This window comes from Nycticebus coucang, chromosome 20 (genome assembly GCF_027406575.1).
Source record: "Nycticebus coucang isolate mNycCou1 chromosome 20, mNycCou1.pri, whole genome shotgun sequence".
NCBI classification, from domain to species: domain Eukaryota; kingdom Metazoa; phylum Chordata; class Mammalia; order Primates; family Lorisidae; genus Nycticebus; species Nycticebus coucang.
The window spans coordinates 58,052,783-58,078,071 of record NC_069799.1 but is presented as its reverse complement, the minus strand read 5'-3'; the positions used below and the strand labels follow the sequence as shown (position 1 = coordinate 58,078,071).

At 37.5% G+C, this 25,289-nt stretch overlaps 2 protein-coding genes across 4 annotated transcripts; both read left to right on the top strand.

The window, feature by feature from the left end:
- The first annotated feature begins 44 nt into the window (after window positions 1-44).
- On the top strand, window positions 45-23,380 carry HSPA14 (heat shock protein family A (Hsp70) member 14). 2 transcript variants are annotated; one of them, XM_053572241.1, is made up of 14 exons: window positions 45-341; window positions 1,583-1,663; window positions 1,740-1,822; window positions 10,163-10,211; window positions 10,344-10,449; window positions 11,264-11,354; window positions 12,467-12,571; window positions 13,597-13,758; window positions 15,106-15,261; window positions 17,875-17,977; window positions 19,602-19,814; window positions 20,222-20,395; window positions 22,266-22,336; window positions 23,157-23,380. In XM_053572241.1, the coding sequence occupies exons 1-14, from the start codon at window positions 285-287 to the stop codon at window positions 23,233-23,235; spliced, it is 1,530 nt and encodes a 509-aa protein (XP_053428216.1). In that variant the 5' UTR covers window positions 45-284; the 3' UTR covers window positions 23,236-23,380. The 2 variants fall into 2 exon arrangements, with proteins under 2 accessions (XP_053428216.1, XP_053428217.1); XM_053572242.1 differs by lacking the exon at window positions 20,222-20,395 and having other exon boundaries at window positions 194-341.
- MSANTD7 (Myb/SANT DNA binding domain containing 7) lies at window positions 1,640-8,374 on the top strand. Of its 2 annotated transcripts, XM_053572244.1 has the most exons (4): window positions 1,640-1,663; window positions 1,740-1,822; window positions 4,605-4,700; window positions 5,220-8,374. In XM_053572244.1, the coding sequence occupies exons 3-4, from the start codon at window positions 4,649-4,651 to the stop codon at window positions 5,723-5,725; spliced, it is 558 nt and encodes a 185-aa protein (XP_053428219.1). In that variant the 5' UTR covers window positions 1,640-1,663; window positions 1,740-1,822; window positions 4,605-4,648; the 3' UTR covers window positions 5,726-8,374. The 2 variants fall into 2 exon arrangements, with proteins under 2 accessions (XP_053428219.1, XP_053428218.1); XM_053572243.1 differs by lacking the exons at window positions 1,640-1,663; window positions 1,740-1,822 and having other exon boundaries at window positions 3,979-4,700.
- Window positions 23,381-25,289: the final 1,909 nt, after the last annotated feature.

Here is a 25,289-nt window from a genome sequence, read left to right as displayed (position 1 = left end):
CTTCCTCTCCCCTCCCCGGCTGGCGCGTGCGTACTATATCACACGCGCGGCGCGGCTCCGGCGGAGAGCGCAGAGACGCACTGAAGCTATTCGCCCACTGCTCTTGAAGAAAGGCGGGATCTTCACGCTGATTGGCGGAGACGTGGAGGCCGACGCGGTGGACCGGACGCAGTGGGTGGGCGTCAACGTGAAGTCTCCGCGTTGCCTGCTGGGGCCGTGTGGCGTTTGGTAGCTGTTGCGATTGCCGGACCCCTAGTTGCAGCTACCGCCGTTTCTGCCGCCTCATGGCGGCCATCGGAGTTCACCTGGGCTGCACTTCAGCCTGTGTGGCCGTCTACAAGGTGAGAGCGGGGGCCCCCGGTTGCGGGCTTCGTGTCGGCCGCCAGGTTCTCTGGGCGCGGGGTTTACAGGCTTGAGGATGGCGTGTCGCGCAGAGTGGCGTTGCTGCGGGGACGTGTAGAGGCGAAGGGCAGAGCAGATCCAACCTCATCCCCCGCGGCTCCTCCGGAAAGCCCGCGGCTTCCTGATGGAAGCTCGTGACCGCGGGCACGCGGGGTTCGGGGGACGTCGTGGAGGCAGGATACCCGGAGGGGTCCGGGGACAGCAGGGCCTTGATGTCCAGAGGGCTCCCGGAGACGGCGAGGCCGCAGGATACTCAGAGGAGGTCTGGGGGCAATAGGACCGCAGGACGCCCGGAGGGGATTCGGGGGATTGTAAGGGTCGCAGGAGAGGAGCAGTCCCGGAGGGGATCCCGGGGACTGCTGGGCCACGTGATGTCGGGGGGTCCAGAGGACGTCCGGGCTGCTAGGATGCCCCCAGAATCCCAGGGACGTCTGGCCTTGGGATGCCTGGAGGAGTCTTTCAGACGTCCCGGCCTCAGGATTCCTGTGGGCTGGCGATCCTGGGGACGTAGTGACCTCAAGATAGCCAAATGCTGGTGGTCTCAGGGACGTGTGGGCCGAAGGACTCGCAGAGCTGGGCCGTAAACTCTAGGACCTAGAGAGCCGGGGTGGCCACAGTCTAGGACTGGAGCTCTTGATCCTGCCGAGCTTGTTTGGCTGTGAAGCCGGTTGACTGAGCACGCTCACCCGACTGGGACTTTCTGCAGGTGAGAGACCTTATCGTGGGGAAGTGGAAGGAACGGTAATAAAGAACTCCGCTGCTATTAGTCCCGCGTTTAAATGCCCTGTGATTTGTAAAGAAAAGCCAAAGGGATTAGTGCTACTTTATTTGTAGAAAAGGGAAGAAAGATATTAATTGTGGGAGAAGGATGAGCGGGAAGTAGAAGGGTGATGGAATAATGGGCTTCTTATTGGGTAGAGAAAAGTTGTTATTATGTTGACTCTGCAGAGCAGACAGAAAAAAATGAGACCATTTCTCAGGGAATGCACACCTACTGTAAAAACTAGAAAGTAAATAACGATAATTAAATTTACAACTTTTAAGATATCCATACAGCCATTTTTCTTTACACATCGATGGCAAAGTAATACTGGCCTGCATATGTCAGAATATGTCTAATGAGGCTGTATATTTTATTTAAAAATAATTAATGTCGTTTGCTGTGCGTTTTTCTCTTTAGGATGGCCGGGCTGGTGTGGTTGCAAATGATGCAGGCGATAGAGTTACTCCAGCAGTTGTTGCTTACTCAGAAAATGAAGAGGTACTGTATTATTCTTATTTTTATACTTTGAAATAATTAAACATTACATGCATTGTAATACATTGCTCTTTTTCAGATTGTTGGACTGGCAGCAAAACAAAGTAGAATAAGAAATATTTCAAATACAGTAATGAAAGTAAAGCAGATCCTTGGCAGAAGGTATGAACTAAAATGATTCTTTTAAATATGGTAGTAAAAACACGTTCATTAATTCTAAGAATAATGTGAATTGAAATTTGGAAACACTATAGTTTGGGAGGGTTTTTTGTCGCTTTTTATGACTAAGTCATTTCAGAAAGTAGGCTGTCTTTTGATTATTACTGTTGGATCTTCCAAAGGATGGAATTCACTCAGACGTTTCTTGCTGACAGGTCTGTTAATATTGATAAATGCCAACGTTAATTTAATTTTGATAATTTGTGTCATTCATAGGTGGTAATTTGGACTTTTCACTTTTTTATTTTTTTAATTGAAGGAAATGAAAAGATTCTGTGGGAATTTGAAGAGTTCTTTGTGGTGGTGTTGAAATTTTGTAAAATCTATTACAGTTGGTTATAATTTTGTGTAGACACTATTGATTTTCCTCAGGAGCTCTTGGTGACACTTTATGGGAACTAACTTTTTCAGTTGGCTTACAAACTTACTCATTAGAGAAACGGCTTAATTAACATCTTATGTAAGAATCAGTTTAATCATCTGCTATAACTTTAATTAGAAGATTAAAGAGGCTTGCCTCCCCAGACTTCTGTCTCCTCAAATTATAGATTATAGTAATTAAGGGTTTTCATTTTCACTACAGTAGTAATACTTTTGACAGTGTTTTTAAATTTTCAGAGTGCTTTTACATCTATTATTTTATTTAATCTCCTCAACATCCCTGTAAAATTGGTAGGACAGCTACACTCTCTCCCCATTTATAGATGAGAAAATCAAGGCACAGAGAAAGGTGGCATTTCTAAATTAGCTGGGAGGCGTGAACTAGGTAAGATTGCAGTTCAGTTCTCCTAACCTTCAGCCCCCGTTTTCTTTCTTTTCTACTTTAGTGAGAAATTTAAATAGAAATTTCTTCATATTAATTTTCAGATTTGGAGATTATAGATTAATATTTGTTACTTTTATACATACAGATATTTTTATTATTTCTTAACCTAGGCTAAGTTGAGCTTGATATTAACTTTTTTCTTAGGATGTTTATGCTCTAAGCCAAAAATTAATATTTTAGAATTCAGTATTTTGTGACAATAAACATATCCCTTATCCTTTTACCTGTTAACAAAACTTATACTAAGCACATTAAAAATAAGTTAGTAGGCAGGACAGGTGCCTCTATCCCAGGTACTTAGGAAGCTAGGGCAAGAAGATCACTTGAGCCCAGGAGTATGAGGCTACAGTGAGCTATGATCACAGTGCACTCTAGGCTGGGCATCTGAGTGAGACTTTGTCTAAAACAAAAAGTTGGTCAAATATTTTTAAATCATAAAATCTGGAGTCTAGACAAAAGTAAGCTGAAATCATTGAGTAGCCAACAGTGTGTCTGTTTTTAAATTAAACTTTTATTCTGACATAATTATAGTTTTACATGTTCCTGTAAGAAATAATACAGAGACATCTGGTGTGTTACTGGACTTACTACTTCCCAGTGGTTACTTCTTGCAAACTGTAGTATTACAACCAAGATGCTGATGTTGATATAATCCAGATACAGAACATTTCCATAGTAATATGTTTTTGTTTTACGCCGCTATTTGGGGGCAGATATTTAGAGTAATGATGTGACTGTCCTTTGCCATGTGGTGCAGAAAGTTTTTTTACATTAGCAGAACAACTTAAGCACACTTTTCTAGCCTTAAAAGTAACCTTTTAGGAAAGGAGTTAAGAACAGTGACAGTCACTTGGGTAACAGCCACAGCATGCTACTTAGGTCAAGGTCAGTAAAGCATGAGCACCTTTCAAATTATTCCTACACCATGGTCTGTCTAGTGCTTCCCCAGAGTTAACTGCCTCATGGTCCATGTTATTTTTTCCCTCTGGTCTACTCACCAGACCATGGCAGTTTTTACAGATTTCATAGTTGTACCAGGTCTCAGCCTTGGAAGCCTTGGCCCTTTGTGGAAGAGCCAGTCCTTTTGTTGGCCCTTTGTGTGAGGAGCCAGACCAAGCCATTAAGCCCCTGGTATAGTATCCACCCTGGGCGAACTCCCAGTATGGGATTTCTCAGTCTTGGCCTACTCATAGGTAGCACCACTTAACTTGCTGCCAAAATTATCCTTACACCCTCCCTGTAACTCTCATTCCCCTGTGGCCTTCCAGCCAGAAATTCAGGCCTTGGACCTGGCTTCTCAGCAGTTATCCCTGAGGGGGAAGACTCGGCTGGCTCCTGGAAATGTGCTGAGAACCCACAGAGCTTCCCCACACCTTCAGATTTGCACCTTGCTGCTCAGGAGGGACCTTTCCAACCTTCCTTCCCAGCCCACTATGGCCAGTGCCAATAGCAGTGCGGGCATCCGTTGGTCCAGACAGGAGACACGAACTCTTCTCTCCATACTAGGCGAGGCAGAGTATATCCAGCGCCTCCAGACTGTGCATCACAATGCAGATGTCTATCAGGCTGTGTCTAAGCGAATGCAGCAGGAAGGCTTCCGCCGCACCGAACGTCAGTGCCGCTCCAAGTTTAAAGTTCTGAAGGCGTTATATTTAAAGGCCTATGTGGCCCACGCCACCAGTATGGGCGACCCACCACACTGTCCATTTTATGATACATTGGATCAGCTTCTCCGAAATCAGATAGTGACTGACCCAGACAACTTAATGGAGGACGCTGCTTGGGCCAAGCACTGTGATCAGAATTTAGTGGCCTCTGACAACCCAGGGGACGAGGGAACCAGCACCCTGAAAGCAAAAAGGACTCGGACAGCTGATCATCAGCCTTTCTTAAAAACAGTTAAGGAATCAGATGAGGATTGTCAGCTGACAGTCAGTGACCAGATGCGAGAAACCAGTGACCTTGAGGACTCCTGGGATGAATCCTCGGGTGCAGGTAACTCCCAAGCATGTGAAGGATTGGGGTCCTGGAGTCACTTGGTTCTAAATAGCAGGGTGTGTGTGGAGAGTGCCCTCTTGAGCATATTCCCTTCTTCTGCTCCCCCAGTGCCCCCCTTTTCAAAGCTAATAGTAAGATAAAACCTCCAAGTATTAAATAGCTCTGGCCCTAAGTACATAAGGTGTTAGAACTCTTTAAACCTAGATGTGCCCGTTAGAAGCAAACTATTATAGTTCTGGCATTATTTGTAAAGGATATTTAGGAATTTCTACATACAGTGTGGGTTGGATAGCTACTTGGAAAGGGAGTGAGAAAGGCAAGGGGGAAGTTTGGGAGGTAGTATTAAACAGACCAAAATGTCCACATTAAAGAAATACATTCTTCCCAATCCCTGGTGGAAAGGGGCCTTCCCAAGAACTACCATAGTTTTGTAATTGTCTCTCAACTCTGCTGCTGGCTCCAAGCATTCCCTTAGCAGGAATGTCCTGTTTGCAACATTGTTGCTTTGTTTTTCAGGGTGTTCTCAAGGGACCCCCAGCTACAGCAGCTCCCACAACCTTTTCAGAGGTTCACTGGCTCCCTGTCAGAGCAGCCCCATGACCAGACTGGGCATGTCGGGGGAGCCCAGTCCCTGCGCCAGCACCAGCTGCCACCCTCCTGGTGCAGCCTCCACACCGCGGCCTCCAGTCTCCTCTCCCAGAGTTGGCTTTGTTAAAACCAGTGAGCCCCCTCCAAAGTGGGCAAGGCGAAGAAGGCGGTCAGTGGCCAGAACTATTGCAGCTGAGTTGGCAGAAAACAGGAGATTGGCACGAGAACTTTCAAAGCGTGAGGAAGAAAAATTGGACAGGCTGATTGCTATTGGTGAGGAGGCCAGTGCTCAGCAAGACACTGCCAATGAGCTCCGCAGGGACGCTGTCATCGCAGTCAGACGTTTGGCGACAGCAGTGGAAGAAGCAACTGGTGCTCTTCAGCTAGGGCTTGAAAAATTGCTTCAGAGGTTGATTTCGAATACCAAAAGCTAGGAACCGATTATAAAAGGGCCCATTTCCTAAACTGGGAGAAGTCTGGTTCCAACATTTACCTTCTAGAACCCGGGCTCCTTTTCTTTGTCCTCAAAAAAAAGGTGGATGAACCATTAATACGGAGAGTACTAGGGATATACTTGCTAGTTCCTTTCCCTAAGATTCTCCACTAATTGTAAGAGCTTTCAGAAATGTGAGGGGTGGCCTAGTAGAAAATGGATGGGGTCCGAGTCCAAGAGAGCTAGTTTGTCCTGGCTTTTTCTCTCATGTAAGGCAATTTAGTTTACCTCTCGACAACATTTTCCTCAACTGTAAAATGGGCTTGATAATAACTCCTGCCCTGCCTACCTCACAGGGTTGTTGTGAGGGTCCAATGGCTGATAGATGTGAAAGATTTTAAAAGTTTAAAAACACTGTACACATTTAAGTTATTAATGCACACGACCTTAGCTGCGGTAAGGCTAGGGTGAGGCACATTAGTTTACAAGATAGAGGAGTATGGCTGTATACGATGACCTCGTTGCTTGAATCTTTACTAGTTTAACTTGAATGCTTCATGGAGTTTGAGATCTTAATTTTTTAAATCCCTCGGTGGCTCATTAGACTAGTATTGGTACAACATGTATTTGTACCTTTATCTCTTCATGTTCATTGCTGTGTCTCCTATGTACGTACTACGCAGTACTCTCAACAGACCATCTTTCTCTCCTTTGTTTTACTAGTTCTTAGTCGCCTATCAATAAAAGGATGTGATTAGGAACCAACAGGGAGCCACAATAGTATGTTATGGTTCATATTGGTAATCTCTGTGAAATACTGGCTGTTTTAAATGTAAGCAAATTCTTTACAGCCCTTATTATTTGGGTCCCTGTGGATGCACAAATTACATCTTTAAATTTTGGTTACCATTTGAACATTGTGGAAACCATTCCGGGTATGTTTCCAATTTGCTTTTAGCTAATTTCATTTTCTGCTGTTTTTTTGTCTAGTACGTTGTAGAGAACAAACAACTAGACAACTTTCCTGCTAAGAAACTTAAGGATACTTTTTCTTAAGTGTTGTGGACAGAAGTTCATGTCCTTAATGGCATATGGTGGAGAACAGCTTTGTTGCCCTTTTTGCTTTGGAAACACTAAAGGGTTGGATGGATCAGTTCTGCCTGTAGTAGATGGCTCCTTTAAAGCACAAACCCTCAACAAGTACATCACCCCCACACCACTTATTTGGAAGAGATGAAGGTGATAAGCCAAACTTCCAATTTACCTTAGAATGGAAGCCATTACTGGCTATCACTGAGCTAACTTAAAGCTGTTAGGGTTTTCTTGGTGCTTTCAGGAAATACAAATAGGAATCTTTGGGATTTAAAAAGCTTCCTGCTGTCTCTAGAAGCTGGTGGGGGTGGGGGGGAAGTGGGCATGTTGGGAGAGGTTTTGTTTTGAATTTTGCTTGGGTGCTCAGTTAAGTGTAAGAAATGGTCAACACAACAGTGGGACCATACTTGGAACCGCGAATAGATGGCAGGCTAGGCAGCTGGTGTGGTAGAGTATACTGGAATCTAGTTAGAACCCCTGGATCTCTGTTCTCTCTCTGTTTCATCAAGCCGCTTGCCCTTTTCATGCCTCGATTTCTTCATCTCTAAATTGAGGGACTTGTACTAGGTGATTTTTTTCTAGTACCTTCCAGTTCTAAAAATGTTTTAAATAGCATAATAAAAACAAGTGAAAGTGAAGTGAATTTAATTGTAATGCTTTCAGTCAGGCAGCATATTAGTGTATGTTGGAAATACTAGTAACTAACAATTGTAAGGTAGCATTCTGTGGCACTAGTGTTTATTAATATATTCTTCAACTTCTAAGCACCACACCGGACCTACAGATTCCTTACTTCTTAAAAAGGGTATATATTCAGGCCTTGAAATGGATACAGATGTATACCTAAGTCATTACATGGAAGGATATGGGTCAGTTATAACTGGACTTAACCCTATTGTAGATAGGTAGACTTTTCTGCAAAAACAGGGAAGTACTTGAAGGAGAGTTAGACCTATAAACCTGTTAGTGGTAGCCAAGTACTTAGGCAGGAATTTCTTGGAGCTGAGTGAAATGCTGAAGCATGGAAGTAGAGTTCAAGTTTGAAGATAGCATTGTGAAAATCTAGTGAGTAAAGCGACCTAAATGTGGGAGTAAAACTCAAGGGAAAGGTCCTGAGGAAGTAAACAGAAAAATAGGCTAAAAGGATGAAGGGAGACAGCGTTCAAGAAGACAAGCGGGTATCTGCCGGGGCACCAGGGCCTGACCATTACCATCCGCATCTTAGACTAGCCTTTCCACCATTCTGTACCTCAGGTTCCGCATCTATGAAGTGGGAAACTCGTTAATTGTTGTACCTACCTCACAGGGGTGTTGTGAGGACCAAAGGAGCAGCTGAATGTAAGGGCACCGTCATGTAACGGGAGTATGTGAGAGCATGTGAGTCCTGGGCTGTGCTGACCCCACGGGCTGCTGATAAAGGTGATAAAGTGGTAGGATTAACTCTTCCTCCCAAAGACCGTTGATGTAAATGAGGTGCTATGTATACCAACCCCCACTGCCTTTGTTTTTATGTTCAGTAATCTAATCCTGGTGTGGACAAATAAAGTTTCTACTTGTATGTAGTTGTGGGTCGAGTCCACTGCTTTCTCTTGATAGCTGTACTCCTCTGTCGCCTGCATTCTCTTCTTTCTCCTTGTCTAATAACTAGTCTCCAGGGTCTTGCCTTCGTAGGACCCTCAGAGCTACCTGTGCTATCTGTTCTCAGATGGGAGAGCCTTGCAGGGCAGGTGAGAAATAGTTTGCCATTTTTAATAGTTGTATGAATTCCATGACTTCTCCTTCCTGGCAAGTTCTCTTGTCTGAGTAGTAGATAGCCTACACATAATAGGATAAATAATCCTGGTTGGCTTAAATTCTACTTTAAAGAAACAACTAGTTAAGTGTCATGCTGAAATTAAAATATAAATTGCACAACTCACTATAGGCACACGTCAGATTTTCCTACTCTTAAAATAATTGCGATCTAGTGTTCATACTGAGTTTAGAAAAAGGAAGCAGAAGGTTTAGTGAAAAGAACATTAAACTCGGCATTGAAGATTTGGATGCCAGCATTTTGTCATTATCTGTGTGACTTCAGGCAAGATACTTAACCTGTTCTATTAATTAATTTTGTAGGTGATAGAGAAGGAAGCGTGAGGAACGTGCAAACACTCCAGAGTTCTAAGCCAAATTAGTCCATTAGTCTTTCTGTCTGCCTCTACACAGGTTAGGGTCCTCAGATGTTTCTTACTGAACACTTAACGGTGGTCTCCAAGTAGAATAGTCATAGCTCCTTGGAAGAACAGTTTAGTGGAAGGGTACTGATCTACTTCATCTTATTAATTTCTAGATGAAATTAAGCCAAGGATCAGATTTCTATTCCTGCTCAAGGGACAGGAGTACTGCGATCAGACCATGGACAGTATTAGTGGGAGGCAGTGTGGTAAAGTGTAAACAATAGTAGCCTACTAGAGAAGACGTGGGTGCAAGTACTGGCTCTGCCTCTTATAAGTCATTGCTGTCCTCTGAACCTGTTTATGTATAATAAGTACCTGCCAAAACATGCCCTGTTCAGGTGTTTGAGGATAAAGTGAAGTAATGTAAGTGAAAATATTTTGTAGTCTTCATAAGTGGGTATTACTGTTTTGAGCAACATAGTACATGGTGTTTTAATTTTTCCATTGCCATATGACATTTATTACTTTGGGACATTATTATAAATCTGTCCACATATTTGCATATCTGTAGGATTCTGCACATTGCCATACGCAACAGTCATACTTTCATTCTATCTTTTGATTTGTGGTGTTGATTTATGTTCAGAAACTAAGTAAAAAAATGGTCTCAGATATAGTGGTTTGCCCTTGATTTGCTATCCTCTCTTTTTGTCCTTTTCATCCCAATGGTGGCTCTTGAGAATCATAGGTATGAAAGAATCTGACAAAAAATCATAATACGAAAAGCCACCCCAAATGCATAGCATCTGCTAATAGCAGTGTCAGAACAAGTAAGAACTATTTACTTTCAGATTCAAAGATTAGTACTTTAGTGGAATTACTATCATGTAATTCTCCATTTCTCAATGTAAATACTCCTATAACCTTTTATATTTTAAGACTACGTTAGTATTATGCATCTTAATACTTTTGTTTATATTTTAATATTCCAGTGGTATTAAAAAGTACAGTCTTGGGCGGCGCCTGTGGCTCAGCGGGTAGGGCGCCGGTCCCATATGCCGGAGGTGGCGGGTTCAAACCCAGCCCCGGCCAAATTAAAAAAAAAAAAAAAAAAAGTACAGTCTTTCAACCTTATATATCTACAGTACTGATTTTAATACTTCGCTGTCTTTATCTTTCTTTATGGACAGTTCTGATGATCCACAAGCCCAGAAATACATCACAGAAAGTAAATGTTTAGTGAGTATGGTTCTATCATTGCTTCCCTTTTACACAAAGTAATTGCCAAGGCCATGGCATAGAATGTCAATTTGAAACTTTGCGATTTTTATTAAAATTGTTTTTTAGCACAATTATTAATTTCTTTTATAGGTCATTGAAAAAAATGGGAAATTACGATATGAAATAGCTACTGGAGAAGAAACAAAATTTGTTAACCCAGAAGATGTTGCCCGACTGATATTTAGTAAAATGAAAGGTATTGAACAAAACAGATAAGTTACTTTCAATGATCTTTTGAAAGTTGACCTTAAAAAATGTTGAAGGTATTTCTAGATCTCAGGAGAGGCAGAGTGATTGAGCAGATTTGTAGTAAGACATAAACTGTAGACCTAGTTTGGACACTAATTGGCTGTGACCTTGATTAAGTGACTTACCTTCCCTGACTTTAATTGCCCTAGAAGTAATATAAATGGCTTGGGCATTTTCAGATTGGCATTTTCAAAACTTCTTAAGATTCACTGGCCGAATAAACTTGGTGTAAATAGTGTATATTATATCACTCATCAAAGTTGTATACTCTAAAACAGTAATTTAGATAGATTAAGTAGGTCTGATTTCATCACCACTTCAGACAAAGGCTCTGAGCTGAGCAGTATTCTGTTGAACAATGGGAAATTCTGGAGTAGATTGTTTATAAGGCTCAGTTCAGCTCTAGAATGATGTCATAAACTCGTGGGATGGAAGGCAGCCTTTCAATGGATGGAACTAACATTATCATGATGTTGTGTCTTCACATTGATGCATTAAAGCATCACTGTTTATGGAACCAGTCTAATTTGGAAGATGATTGAAACTTAGAAGCCCAAGAGCCAGGCTTTTTGGAAAGTACCTACTTCTGTATCTATAAGCTATCACCAAAACCACAAGAGTACTGTATGATTTAAGATTGCAAATTGACAGGGTAAGGCAATTTTTTTAGTAAGAAGATTTTTGTCATAAGTTAATAAACCTCAGAAAAGTATCACTTTTTTTCTATGATCAGAATTAATCTTATTTTTTTTAATATACAGAAACGGCACATTCTGTCTTGGGCTCAGATATAAATGATGTAGTTATTACTGTCCCATTTGATTTTGGAGAAAAGCAAAAACATGCTCTTGGGTAAGTATAATATGGAGTTTATCTTTCTGTCTGACTTAAGGGAAATACAAATTTCACAATAGTGCTATATAGTAAGATTGTATTTGAAAATATCTTAGGCAATTAAGTTACATTTGTAAATAGCTTAGCAAGGTAATAATCATTATAATATTTCCTTTTATGAAAGGCCGAGGGAACATAAACTTATATAGCTGTTTTGATGGGAAACATTTTTAATTACCACGGTAAATTAATAAATTAGTTGAAACTTAGTTTCCTAAACTAAATTTATTAGTTGAAGCCTTAGTTTCCCTGTAATTAATGTTGGTATGGGAATTATAGAAGAATATGCAATTTTAGAAAATATTTATGATTATTTCTTCATCTTAGGTCTTTGTAGGTCTTAATATCTGAACAAAAAAGTTGCGTATCATTTTTACAGGTCATTATGCAAATATCATTGGTGAACAAGCATTTCTTTGCTGGATAGAGCTTTATACAGGGCCTTGGCAAATATGGAAGTTGCTTATGTGGCAGAGAGTTACCTTATTTTAAAAACTGTGACCCTACATTAAAGAAATTGAAAAAGTTTAAATTTTTTATGAATTTGTCTTGCTGTTTTTCTAAAGTTTGTAAGCATAGGCATTTTATTTTTCACTCACTAATATTACTATTTAAGCCACATTGTATTCAGGGTTGAATATGTAGATATAAATATGACATTATTTCTAACCTCATAGAATTAATAAAGTCACTGTGATAAAGTGTGATAGTATCTTGAACGGATGGCATGAAGTCTTTGAAAGCCCAAAAAGAATTGCTGAGAGAAAGCGAATTTCTCTTTTTAGCATGGACATTTTTGAGAGCTTTATTTTATTTTTTCTATATAAGTGCATACTATTTTCTGTCAAGAAAATGGGCTCTGAGCATAATTTTAAACAGAAAGTGAACTCTTACAATAAGTTACACCCATTTCTTGTGTTCTATTTTCTTGCTTCTAAAGATCATTGGACTTCATATTCTACTTGTGAAATCTTATTTGCTATTGCATAAAATCTTTAGCCGAGCATTTCTAAAAATGTAGAATTGAACATGTTGTGATACTAAATTCATTGAAAGCAAATTGTTCACAGAGAAGCAGCTGGAGCTGCTGGATTTAATGTTTTGCGATTGATCCATGAACCATCTGCAGCTCTTCTTGCTTATGGAATTGGACAAGACTCTCCTACTGGAAAAAGGTAAAAACTATATTTGCAGTTTTAAGATTTTTTACTGCAGAGAACATTTTAGATCATAGCAATTATATCAATATGGATTATTAGGATGTGTAGTGGTGCCCAACCTTCATGGACTGAAATGCTTACCTACAGTTTTTAAAATAGTTAAGAAAGAGGTCCCAGGACAAACAGAAAGGACATAACAGGAGGGAAGATTTAGGTTTTCTGCCCTTTATTGCCTTCATTTTATCCATTTATTGGAGGAAGATTTGGAATTGCACTCCTATCCAAATTCCAACTCAGCTAGGGCATTGCTGATTTTGCTACCAATTTTAATTATTAGACATGTTTAGAAACAGCTGGTGCTTTTATATACATTTGACTTGACAGGAGATGGGGGAAACCCAACATCAGGATTTGAGACTCCTTTTGATGGTGAAATAGTGAGATGTACTTATTCCTAATTTAGTTGTCAACACATCTTAGTGGACCCAAAGGTCATACAACTTTAGAGAAATTAATTCAGATACAGTATTCACTTTCTCTAATTATTTCACCTCATTCATATCTCACAGGGAAAGAAATTAATATGTAATTATTTTTAGGTAGACTAAATAAATGTAGAGGAAATGCCAAATGTGAACTCTTATGCTTGCGAAACGGGGAATTAGCACCTGATTTTGCATATGTTTTCTATTGGCAGAACATTATTGGAGTAAGTAGTTTACATAGTATTAACACATAGAATTTCTATATTCAATTCTCTTAAAATTCACTGTCATCACAGATTTCTTTGAAAAGTTAGGGTTTTGAACTCTGGTTACTCAGAGTAGTACAGTTGTGCCCACATGACTAAATGAAAAAGAACTTTGACTTGGTTCCAAAGATGTGGTTTTGAGACTGAATTCATCACTGAGTGACTATGGACAACTTAATCACTCATCTTGAGATTTTCAGTTTCCTCATTTGTAATTTAAAGTGATTAAACAAAGTCATTCCTAACGTTCAACTTGTCTTTAAAATGTGATTTATTCTTTCTCTTGAAGCAATATTTTGGTGTTTAAACTTGGAGGAACGTCCTTATCTCTCAGTGTCATGGAAGTTAACAGTGGAATATATCGGGTTCTTTCAACAAACACTGATGATAACATCGGTGGTGCACATTTCACAGAAACCTTAGCACAGTATTTGGCGTCTGAGTTCCAAAGGTAAGCATTAATGGCCTGGAGAATACATTTTGATAGAGGTTTATTTTCCAGTTTCTTTTTTTTTTCCTAATTTATTTTGAATTATTCAGCTGCAAAGGATGGTGTTTTTTTTTGTTTGTTTGTTTGGTTTTTAAATGTTTGAAAACTGGATATTTTCAAAGCTGGAGTTATAGTATCCTATCTAGGCAATAGCAAGGAAGTGAGGCTATGCCCAGTGCAGTGTGCTTGGATTTTTCTGTTAGAGTTAAAGGGACCACTAGACATTGACCTCCATGAGCATGGATCTCAAGATTTTCCTAATTCTTCATGTGCTACTCTCGTCTGGATAAAAGAAGGTAGAGGCACTGAGGCCTCAATGCCTGCTGAGGTTTTTTAAAAGTTTAGACCTGGTGTAGATGGTCATTTTTCTGGTGAAGATTATTGCATTTTGTTATCATATCTGAGTGAATTAATGTTTTATGGAGTGTCTGTTTTAATTACTAGTCTACCACAAGGAATATTTTAGTCTTGTTACTGGATGTAGTTACTTCATTCAAGATTCTTACCCTGATTGGATATATTGAGAGACAAACATAGGCTTGGCGCCTGTGGCTCAAGCGGCTAAGGCACCAGCCACATACACCTGAGTTGGCGGGTTTGAGAATCAAATATATAAAGGTTATACTTTGGGTATTATCGCTGTAAAAGAAAACATAATTGCAACAGTATTTTCACCAGTTTGATTAAACTCCTTGGTGAAAAAATGGTAAATTCTTACTTGTTTAATAAAGACCTATACTGCTTTTTGTTGTAAAGTTATTTAAGCAAAACCATTGATCACTACTTAGCAGTAGTTTTAAAAAATAACTAATTGGAGGTAGAGGATCTGTAGTTTACATATTTTATGTGTCAAATTTCTTTGAAGAAGCATTTTTAGGTTTTTTTTTTTAATCTTCAAGAGATAATTTAATGCCATTTAACAACGATAGTGCTGTTTTTATAAAGCATAACATAGGAGACTTTGACTCAGTTACATAAATTTCCTTTAACCTCTGGTTGTCTTACTTGAAGAAGGATATTGTCTACTTTGCTTGTTTTAAAGTATAATCTACTGTTCTGGTTATATAATGCAGCAATTCAAAATATATTAAGTAAATTGGTTATTTTTCTTAAGGTGATCTTTTTTGTAATTACAGAGAATGTTCTTAAGAAAATTGAGAGTAATTAGGAGCAGAATTCTAAAATCTGGAATGTATTATTGATTTATGAGTTTATTATTATTCTAATAGGGATTACCCAGATTTCAATTACAATAAATTCTAAAAAGCCCAACAATTTTAAACTTGAAAAGCTGTGTTTTTAATTTAGATCCTTCAAACATGATGTGAGAGGAAATGCCCGAGCCATGATGAAATTGATGAACAGTGCGGAAGTTGCAAAACATTCTTTGTCAACCTTGGGAAGTGCCAACTGTTTCCTTGACTCATTATATGAAGGTCAAGATTTTGATTGCAATGTGTCCAGGTAAAACTAAAGTTGAAAAAACTTTTTTTTTAAATTTCAGATTAATGTGAGGGTACAGACAACTAGGTTACAATGTTTGCATTTGTTAGGCAGAGTCCCACTTGTAGTTGTGTCCCGCCCCCAAGAGGTGTGCCATATACCCTTATGTTGTGTAAGGGTACAATGAAAAAACTTAAAAAAAAGAAAATTCCAGAAACATTCTTATTTAATGTTCTCACCTTGGTCTTTTGATTTGTTTGAGATTTATTAGCCATCTATAAAAGAAGAATTTTACTATCTTTACTTTTGGTGTCCAGTTTTTGTCAGACTGAATAACTGTTGCCAAAGTAATTACAGCAGTTGTGACTGCTTGCCCTGTTATTTTATGGCTACAATTAGTAGTGTGTGAAAAAGGCATTCTCGATCTTTCAAAGAAAGGTGGGATGGGATTTGCGATTTGAGACTTCCAGATTTTTCTTTCTAAATTGCAGTTCCACCTGTATCGTCCCTAGTGCTTTGTTGCTTAACTTTGATGTGGGATTTGTCGTATTTCAGTATGACTTAATAGTGCTATGTGGCATGCTGTGTTCTAGTACTTTATTAATATTAAGTCATCAAATCCTCATAACAGCTCTATGAGGTGGGTAGGTACTATATTATCTTAATTGTACATGTGAAGAAGCTGAAACCAGGGAGATTTTGTTACTTTCCCAAAGTCACACAGCTAGTGAGTGATGGACCTGGCAGTCAACCCAGGCAGTTTGACTCCCAAGTTCATCCTCTTTTTACCTGTTTCACTGTAGACAGTCCCCAACTTATAGATGGTTCAGCTTTCAATTTTTCATCTTTACCATGGTGCAGAAGCAGTAAGCATTTTGTAGAAATCATAAAATTGAGGACCCATAAAATCATTCTCTTTTTCACTTTCAGTACATTATTCAATAAAGTATATGAGCTATTCAATATGTTATTATAAAATAGACTTTGTTTTCAATGATTTTGCTGACTCAGAACATATAAGTGTTCTGAGCACACCCAAGGTAGACTTGGGTTAAGCAGTGGTGCACAGTGGGTTAGGTGCAGCCAGTGCATTTTTGACTTAGGAAATTTTCAATTTCGGGTTTATCAGAACAGAGCCCTATGATCAGTCAAGGAGCATTGATATACTAAAGATTAAAGTCTGTCTTGTTTTTGTTTTCTTTGTCATCCATCATCATATATTTTACATTTTCATAGCTTTTATGGCATTTAATAAGCACAGGTTTAATATGCATAAAATAGTTTTTAATATCCATGTCTTTTATGTAATCAAGACATTGGTTGAAAGTGAAAGCCAACTTTCGTCAGACTAAATAGCTGTTCCTAAAGTAATTATAACAGCTGCAACTGCTTGCCCCATCTTATGGCTACAGTTAGCACCGTGTTAAAAGGCAGGCATCCTAGACCTTCATCCTAAGTCCTAGTGATGGTGCCTTTGCCTGGAAAGCCCAAATGGATGAGCCTGCCCTAGCCTTTTGGTGTTGCATATTTGCTAACACTAACGATAGCGACCATAAGTTTGCCTATTCAAACCCCCCAACATCTTAATAAATAACTTTGAAACATAGTAAAAATTTCCAGAATTGCAGTATTAGTTTTAGGATTCTAGGGACTGTATTTGATTGTTATCTTTTTCTCTATTAAATCTTGCTTCTTCACTTTCCCTGCGTTTTCCTAAAGACTAGATCTGTGCTGCTCAGTACAATAGCAGCTATTCGCCTGTGGCTGGTCACACTAAAACTTTAGTTCCTCAGTAGCACTAGCTACAGTGCAATTGTTTTATATGGCTAGCAACTAGCAGAAAGGTCTGTTGGACGGCACGGTTCTCTACATCTTTGTGAAGATTTTAAGCTACAACTCAAAAGATTAGAAACAGATGTTAAATTGAATTGAAATCTCATTGTAGGCAGAGTATTTTTCTATTTTTCTATTTCCAGAATTTCTTAGGGTTGTTTGTCCAAGTACTTAATATGTTTACTTATTAATACCAGTAAAGAAATGAAATGTATAATTTTTCATTAAGGAAATTTTGCCTTTATCACAAAGATTTAAACCATAAAAGTGTTTTAATATATATAGATAAGACATTTTAAAATCACCCACCTGCAGTTAGAAGTTCAGCATTAAATTGGGAAGTACATTTTACATGAACATACATTTTTCATTAAATTTTATTATATGCCAATATTCAACCTTTTTAGGTAATATAAAAGGACTAAACTTACTGTAACCTTGACTATCAAGAGAAATAATTAGAAATAATCTTTAAAGCTTTAACATGTAAAAATAGCAAACTTTGAAATGATTGGGGTTAATAAGGTTATTGTTGGGAATGTTATATATTGTTAGAATTTTTTTGGAAAACTTGGGCAAGATGCACTTTTACCTGAATTTGATATTAAATATCTTTATGCATACGAAGATGAATAACTTAGACTCCATCTCCCTGCACTATTGCTTTGCTGGTATTTAATACTTTGATCGTCAGTCAGTCAGATAACTATCGCTTTAGGTGCATTACTTGTCACAAAAACAAGAATTCTGTTTAAGTGTACTAAGCTTTTTTTCTGTCTTTTCCTGTGTGCGTGTATATAGAGCAAGATTCGAACTTCTTTGTTCTCCACTTTTTAATAAATGCATAGAAGCAATCAGAAAACTCTTAGATCAAAGTGGATTTACAGCAGATGATATCAACAAGGTAATGCTTTTATATTTTTCTTAATTTAGGAATAGTTTCAGACTTGGAATTTAGGAGAAACAGCTCTTGGTACTGAAAGAATATTTTTATACACTTAAGTATTCTCTGAACTTGTGTTAATGAATAAGGAAAATTGATTAAATTTTGGTTAATGGCTCTGTAAACTTATATGTACGTGTTTTTTTGGTTTCCTACCAAAAAATAATAATTCCTTTCCAGTATATTATTTAAATATGAGCAAAGACAGGCAGATATCTGAATGCTTACTATGTCAGACACAGCTTCTAAGTGCTTTACATGGATTAACTCATTGAATACTCGCCAACTTCGCGAGGTAGGCCCTGTTATTTATCCGTGTTTTATAAGTAAAAGCACCAAAGTGCAGAGATTAAGTAACTCCCGAAGGTCACGTGATTGTAAGTAACAGAGCCAAGATTTAGCTCAGTGTCATTTGCTGAGTCTGCTCTTAACAATATACCATACCACTTCTCTCTACTTAAGTATTTTCAGACTTTAAAAAATGTTAGAATTGTTTAATGTTTTCTTTTTTCCTCAAAATTATTTCTATTTATTGAACATACTCTTTCAGAATCAGGCCCATCTTTGGACATGAGCTAGGCTTTTTTTTTCTGAGACGATATCTTGTTCTATTGCATGGGCCAGAGTACAGTGGCGGCGTGTCTCATGGCAACCTTGAACTCCTGGACCTAAGCCATCTTCTCTTTTCCTTTCTTAAAGTGTATATACATTTTTTGGCACCCTCTGTATATATGGAAATGCATACCTCCTTCAGCTGGTGTTCTTCATGTTCTTTATCTGAACATGAATGTGGCGTTCCTCCTCAGTTCACACGGACAGGCCTCATTTTCCTCACTTAGTCATCTTCTTTGCCACATTGAGCTTGAAAACATCCATTAAAAGACTGTGAAATAAGAAGTGGTTATTGATCTTTTCTTGGACTATGTATTTAATCGGTATTCTGAATGCCCACAGAGTCATAGTGCTAAACAGATGAATCAAGGAGGAACTTACAATTTAAGAGAGCAATTTTATATGAAGTTCTACAGAGACAAAAGATTTAATACGTCAGAGCTTAAAATATAGTTTTATGTGATATTTTTTTTTTTTCTCAAACTTTCTTCATAGTGAAGGCAAAAAATCTGTGGTATAGTTTTCACATAAACAGATTGGCCATTTTTGTTTTATCACAAAAATGCTGTAAGATATACTTAAACATTTCTTTTAAAAGAAATGTTTTGTATTGGAACAATACAAAATATTGATGTTTTCTAGTCAGGTGACCCTTTGTGGATAAGCCTATTAATCATGAACCACACATATAGCTCTGCTTTATTTTCTTTTATTTTTTTATTTTTTATTTTTTTTATTTTCTAATAATATGGTGAGATTTCCTGATTTTAAATTTGTTATAAGTAAAGAATATATTCTCTATAATCTATTAAATACATATGTATATATATTTATATAAAGTATAACATAATCTTGATATATAGGTGTTTTTTGTGGCTTACCATTATATATGAAGATGATAACAGCCTATTATACTTTGAGGAATAACCATTTTTCAGAACGTAAATGACTGAAAATTATTTTCATTTTCTAGGTCGTCCTTTGTGGAGGGTCTTCTAGAATTCCAAGGCTACAGCAGCTGATTAAAGATCTTTTCCCAGCCGGCGAGCTTCTCAATTCTATCCCTCCTGATGAGGTCATTCCTATTGGTGCAGCTATAGAAGCAGGAATTCTTATTGGGAAAGAAAACCTGTTAGTAGAAGACACCCTCATGATAGAGTGTTCAGCCAAAGATATTTTAGTTAAGGTTTGTTTAGCTTTTCTATACTTTTCCATAGAAATAGTACAAATTAATTGCAGTAAGTTTTCATACCTGCCATGATTTTATAATAAAACTTTTATCCTGGTGAAGATTTTAAATTTAGGTTTATAATCTTTTAATGAGTTCCTTGACTTCTTTTAGCTCATATACATCTAACTTGTTAATTTCCTGGGAAAATAAACCTATAATTTTAATCATAAGTAACTAATATATAGAGAGAGATGTTTCAATGTGTTTTTAAATAGAGGTGGGATGAAGGATGTTTGCACTTTTCTTCTCTCTACCTGGTTTCTAGATTATCAACAAGAAATATATATGTCATTTATAATAAGAATACTTTAATTGTAAAGGTAAATGTTAGAGGAGATGCATCTTTTTTCCCTGCTTACTAGGGAGTGGATGAGTCAGGAGCCAACAGATTCACAGTATTGTTTCCATCGGGGACTCCTCTGCCAGCTCGAAGGCAACACACGTTCAAAGCCCCTGGAGGTATTTCTTCAGTGTGCCTTGAACTCTATGAGTCTGAGGGGAAAAACTCGGCCAGAGAGGAAACCAAGTTTGCACAGGTGAATACATAAAATGGGGAGGCTTGGATAGTCTTAGTCATCTGAAACTGTTCATTTTTTTTTTCGGGATTAGATTCTATTTAATATCTCAATACAAAATACTCATTTTTGAAAGAGGGAGGAAAATAGGCAATTTTAATCTGAACGTGTTTTGGGAAAATAAAAACCAAACACACTGCATTTATACTGCTTCCCTGCAGTGCTCTTGGTCCACTTTAGGGTAAGAAGGGGAAAATATCATTCTGTGTTTGCTAAATGAACATGATTATGCCCAGCTTGGTTTTACTCCTGAGTCCATGACTTTAGATGTACTTTTTCAAAATATCACACTCAGATTTCACACTATATAATCCTCTGTATCCTTTTCTAAGAGTGAGGTGGAGCTGTACTATTTCCTCAGAACTATGTCCAGGGAATACAGTCACACGAGGACTGCAGTGCACAACATGTCATTTGTAAAAAGATGGAGAGTGGTGAATGTGTGTGTGTGAGGGGGAAAAAGTGGGTGTGCAGTTTTTGGTATCCGTACATGTATGCATATAGGTATTTAAACCATATTCCAGAAACGTCATAGTGGGTAGATAGATTTGAGTGATCCAAAAGGGTTTGCTTTTTTTAATTTGCTTTTTATACTTTATACTGAAATTTTTACAAACAGCACAGGACATAAGCATGAGTTACTTTTATAGTAAAATTAAAATGTAGGTAACACAAGAAAATGACGAAAAGAGTATTGTTTTCTAAAGATACATACACAACGAGAAAAGCCTGGAACCAGACTAACTTGTCTAATTGTTTTTGAGAGAAGGGGGTGTTTCTTGTTGATGAGTGATACTGTATACACACATACATGATATATATCTTTAGCTTACATATTTATTTTCATATTCCAATGACAGAATACTGACAGCACAGGTGTGCATGTACATACACACACAGCCTGCCCGGGCTGCAGCTCGGACTTACCGACTTGGTATCCATTGGTGAAGTTTAAAAGTTCCTCTAGATGATTCTGCTGTGTATATGTAAGAACTTCCCCGTGTGCCAGATTTCTAAACTCAGATGGCGGTGTTAGTATTCCTTCACCTGCTCGCTCGCACACCTGCATTACTTTCGTCTTCAGATCCTAGTGATACCCACATATCCTAACTTAAAGATTCCAGAAGAGTTAGCCAGTCACATAACACTGAATTTGGAAGGGAATCTTTCAGAGTTCCAGTCTGTTCTAACCTCATTTTATAAATGAGTAAAACAAAGGTACTTGGTGATCTACCTTAAGTTCATTAACTTTGATCTTGGCAGAGTCTGAAAAGTCACTGGTAAACTCCAACTTTGGTTTCTTCGTAAACCATTCTTCAGGAAGCTGGAACATTTTATAGTAAATTCATTAGCATCTCTTACTTATAAATACAATCTTTGTACGAAAAACATTTGCCACATTTCTTTCAAAAGGGGGTTTTCCAAGTGAATTTAATTTTTGATTTTTTAAAAGTATTTATCAGAGACTTGCCAAAGTATGATTTACATGTTACTAGCGATAACTTAATTACCAAAAATAGTAGTCTTTATTTTCTGAGACAAACAGTGCTTCTTAGAAACAATCATTTTAATCTAGGACATGACATTTAAGAGGGACAAATACATTTGTTACCTTACATGCTGTCCTTCTGGAAGAGGCATTTCCAATTAACAAAAGCTCTACTCCTATTCTCTGAATTCTGTTTAAATTGTAGCAGAATTGAAAACAGCCCTATTTTAGAAGCTTTGTTTCAGTAATAAGTATGATTTGGTCCTTTGCTATAACTGATGCATCAGTTCATTAGGATGTCAAAGTATGAATTGTCTTTGTATTTTTTTTTTGCATAAACAGGTTGTACTCCAGGATTTAGATAAAAAAGAAAATGGATTACGTGATATATTAGCTGTTCTTACGATGAAAAGGTACACAATTAAACTACTTCTGATGTTAAGAGAATTTTACTTTGAAACTTCACTCTTTTGTGAGTTGATTTTTTTACCCATTGTCATTCTAAACAAATAATTTGTTGAAAACCTACAAGATTTTCTTGGTGAATTATATTTTTAACGTGCCAAAATTATGCTGTACAAAGAAAAGCATATCTCAAATTATAATGTTTGCATTGAGTATTTTATGAACTCTTTATTTTGGCTATAGAAAACCTAAAAAACTGGTCTGTGCCAATTTGAGATGTAACGTTATCAATTTTCAATATAATTTTCTAAAGTTTATATAATTGATACTATTTGTCCTGTGAAAGGATAAATTTATTATTGCTACAGAAAATCTCTAAGAAATAAATAGCTATCTAAATTCAGCAATTACTACATCCTTAACAACAGGCTACCCAAACTATATATTGCAAGTAAATCCTTTCCAGATTAACAGCTTAATCTGGGGCATCTTATTCTATAAATCATACTTAGCAAGAATGTTGAATTCATCAAGATGGGTTTACCTTGGCCTGGGCTTGAAAATGGCATGATGGCATCTTAAGCTTGCTTCAAGGAATATAGCTACTGTCTTAGTGGTCTGGGAAGAGATTTTTAAGGACTATCTAAATATAGCATGTGATTCTAAATTTAAAGACACTGTGATTGGTGTTTATTCTTTATCTTAATGTTCTTTTTTTTAAATTAAAATTAACCAGCGTTTACTCAAGAGTACTTAAGTAATTTGTTGTGGACTTCGTGTTTCTATAAAATAAGTATATAAAATATTACTTGTTTTTTGTTTCTTTAGGGATGGATCTTTACATGTGACATGCACAGATCAAGACACTGGAAAATGTGAAGCTATCACTATTGAGGTGGCATCTTAGTGTTTTAGAGAAACCAAGGATTTTTTTTTTTTTAAATGAGAATATCAATATTATTTGGTTTTGTGTATAATGGTGTTTATATTCAAATACTTTTTCAATGAATAGTATAAGCTACATTTCTATTAAACTGCTATATATCAGTAAATGTTGCAGCCTTTTTTGTGTGTGTTTTTCATATAAGATGAACAATTACCAAAGAGAAGTATAAGGAGTTTTGTCAGGACGCTGTTCAGAATTGAATGGGCTTAGGCTGGGCATAGTGGCTCATGCCTGTAATCCTAGCACTCTGGGAGGCTAAAGTGGGCAGACTGCTTGAGCTTAGGAGTTTGAGACCTGCCTGAGCAAGGGTGAGACCCCATCTCTAAAAATAGCCGGGCATTGTGGTGGGAGCCTACAGTCCCAGCTGACTTGGGAGGCTGAGCCCAAGAGTTTGAGGCTGCTGTTAACTATGACACCACAGCACTCTATCCCAAGGTGACTGAGTGAGACTCTATCTCAAAAGAAATAAATAAATAGAAATAAAAAATAAAAATAGAGTTGACTAATTTTACAGGAAATTTTGCATGTTCTTTTTAAGTTTTCTGCTTCTATAATTTCCAATTTTAGAAAATCTTTTATTGATTCTTGTTAGATAATTAACTAAGAGACCAATTAAAAAATCCTTGGTATTAATTGAAAAAAGTGTCAGAACCATATGCCAAATAAGATAACTTTAAGAAAAAAAAGGGAACTCATAAATTTAATCAGGAGAGGGGCTTTTACTTTTTTTACAGTTTTGTTAAGTTTGATTTTCTTTCCCCTCCAACAAACATGTTTTTCTTTTAAAATTAAAAGAATTTTGTTTTATTTTCAGAGTCTAGCCATACTCTGTTCATCAGAGAACATGGGGTTCCCAGTGAGAAAGCTTATTCTCTAAGTTAATCCAGAAAACTGATCTGTTCAAATTGGGGGAAGAGTTGGATGATGAGCAGATCTAGGTTGTACTCCCAAGAGAAATTTGTAAAATAAAATACTATAACATTTACTCAACAGTTTATTTTCTCTCATATTTATGTAATAATTTACTAATTTGAGTGCTTTCTCCGCGAGATTATAAGCATTATGAGAGCAGAGACTCAGTCGTAAGTCAGCATTTTGTCTCAGTCCCTGAACACTACACAAACATAGTAGGGATTCCTAACTTTATCTAATAAATGAATGACGTGGAAGAAAAATAATGATGTTATCTTTGTCATCCTACAGAATAATGGCCAATAAAATAGAACCTCCATAGCTGACCACCTCCTTCAATGACCACCTCGAGCTGACCTAATGTTCATAGACCGGACATGCACCACATGTGTGTTGTCAGTATAGTAGGCCTAGTTCCTTATGTCGACCACCTCCTTATGCCAACAGGTTTGTTGTAGCCCCTTAAGCAGGTCAGTTTACAGAGGTTCTACTGTACATCTTTTGCATTTCGTATTGTTTAGAAACACAATAAAGAAGGAAATACCTACCTCTGACTTAACTGGTCAGCTTTGCATGTTTTTTTCACTCAGACATCAAATTTGACATTTTCTTCAGTAAGTGCTCTATTGCCTAATGAGAGGCTTACTAATTTTCTCTAAGACTGTTAACATGTTCATTATAAAATTTAAATTCAAAAAAAAAAAATATAAAACAGTCTGTATTCTACCAACTAGAGTAACTGTTGAAATACTTTTGGAGAACAGCTTGATAATCTTTCCATGCACTTAGCCAATTATCTTTGCTGTGTCATATATCCATATTTTGGAACGTGAATGTTTACCAGCAAAAGATTATGTCAAATTATAATTTTGCCTGTTTACATGTCTGACATTGTCTAAAGAACAGAACCAAAAGTAAAAATGGGAAGAAAGTCTCAGGGAGTATCTTAGTTTGGGCTGCTATAACAAACTCAGACTGAGTGGCTTATAAACATGGAAATTTATTTCTCACAGTTCTGGAGTTTGGAAGTTTGGGATCAAGGTGCCATCAGTTAGGTTTCAGTGAGGGCTGTCTTCTGGGCTATAGACTTAATCATCTGTATC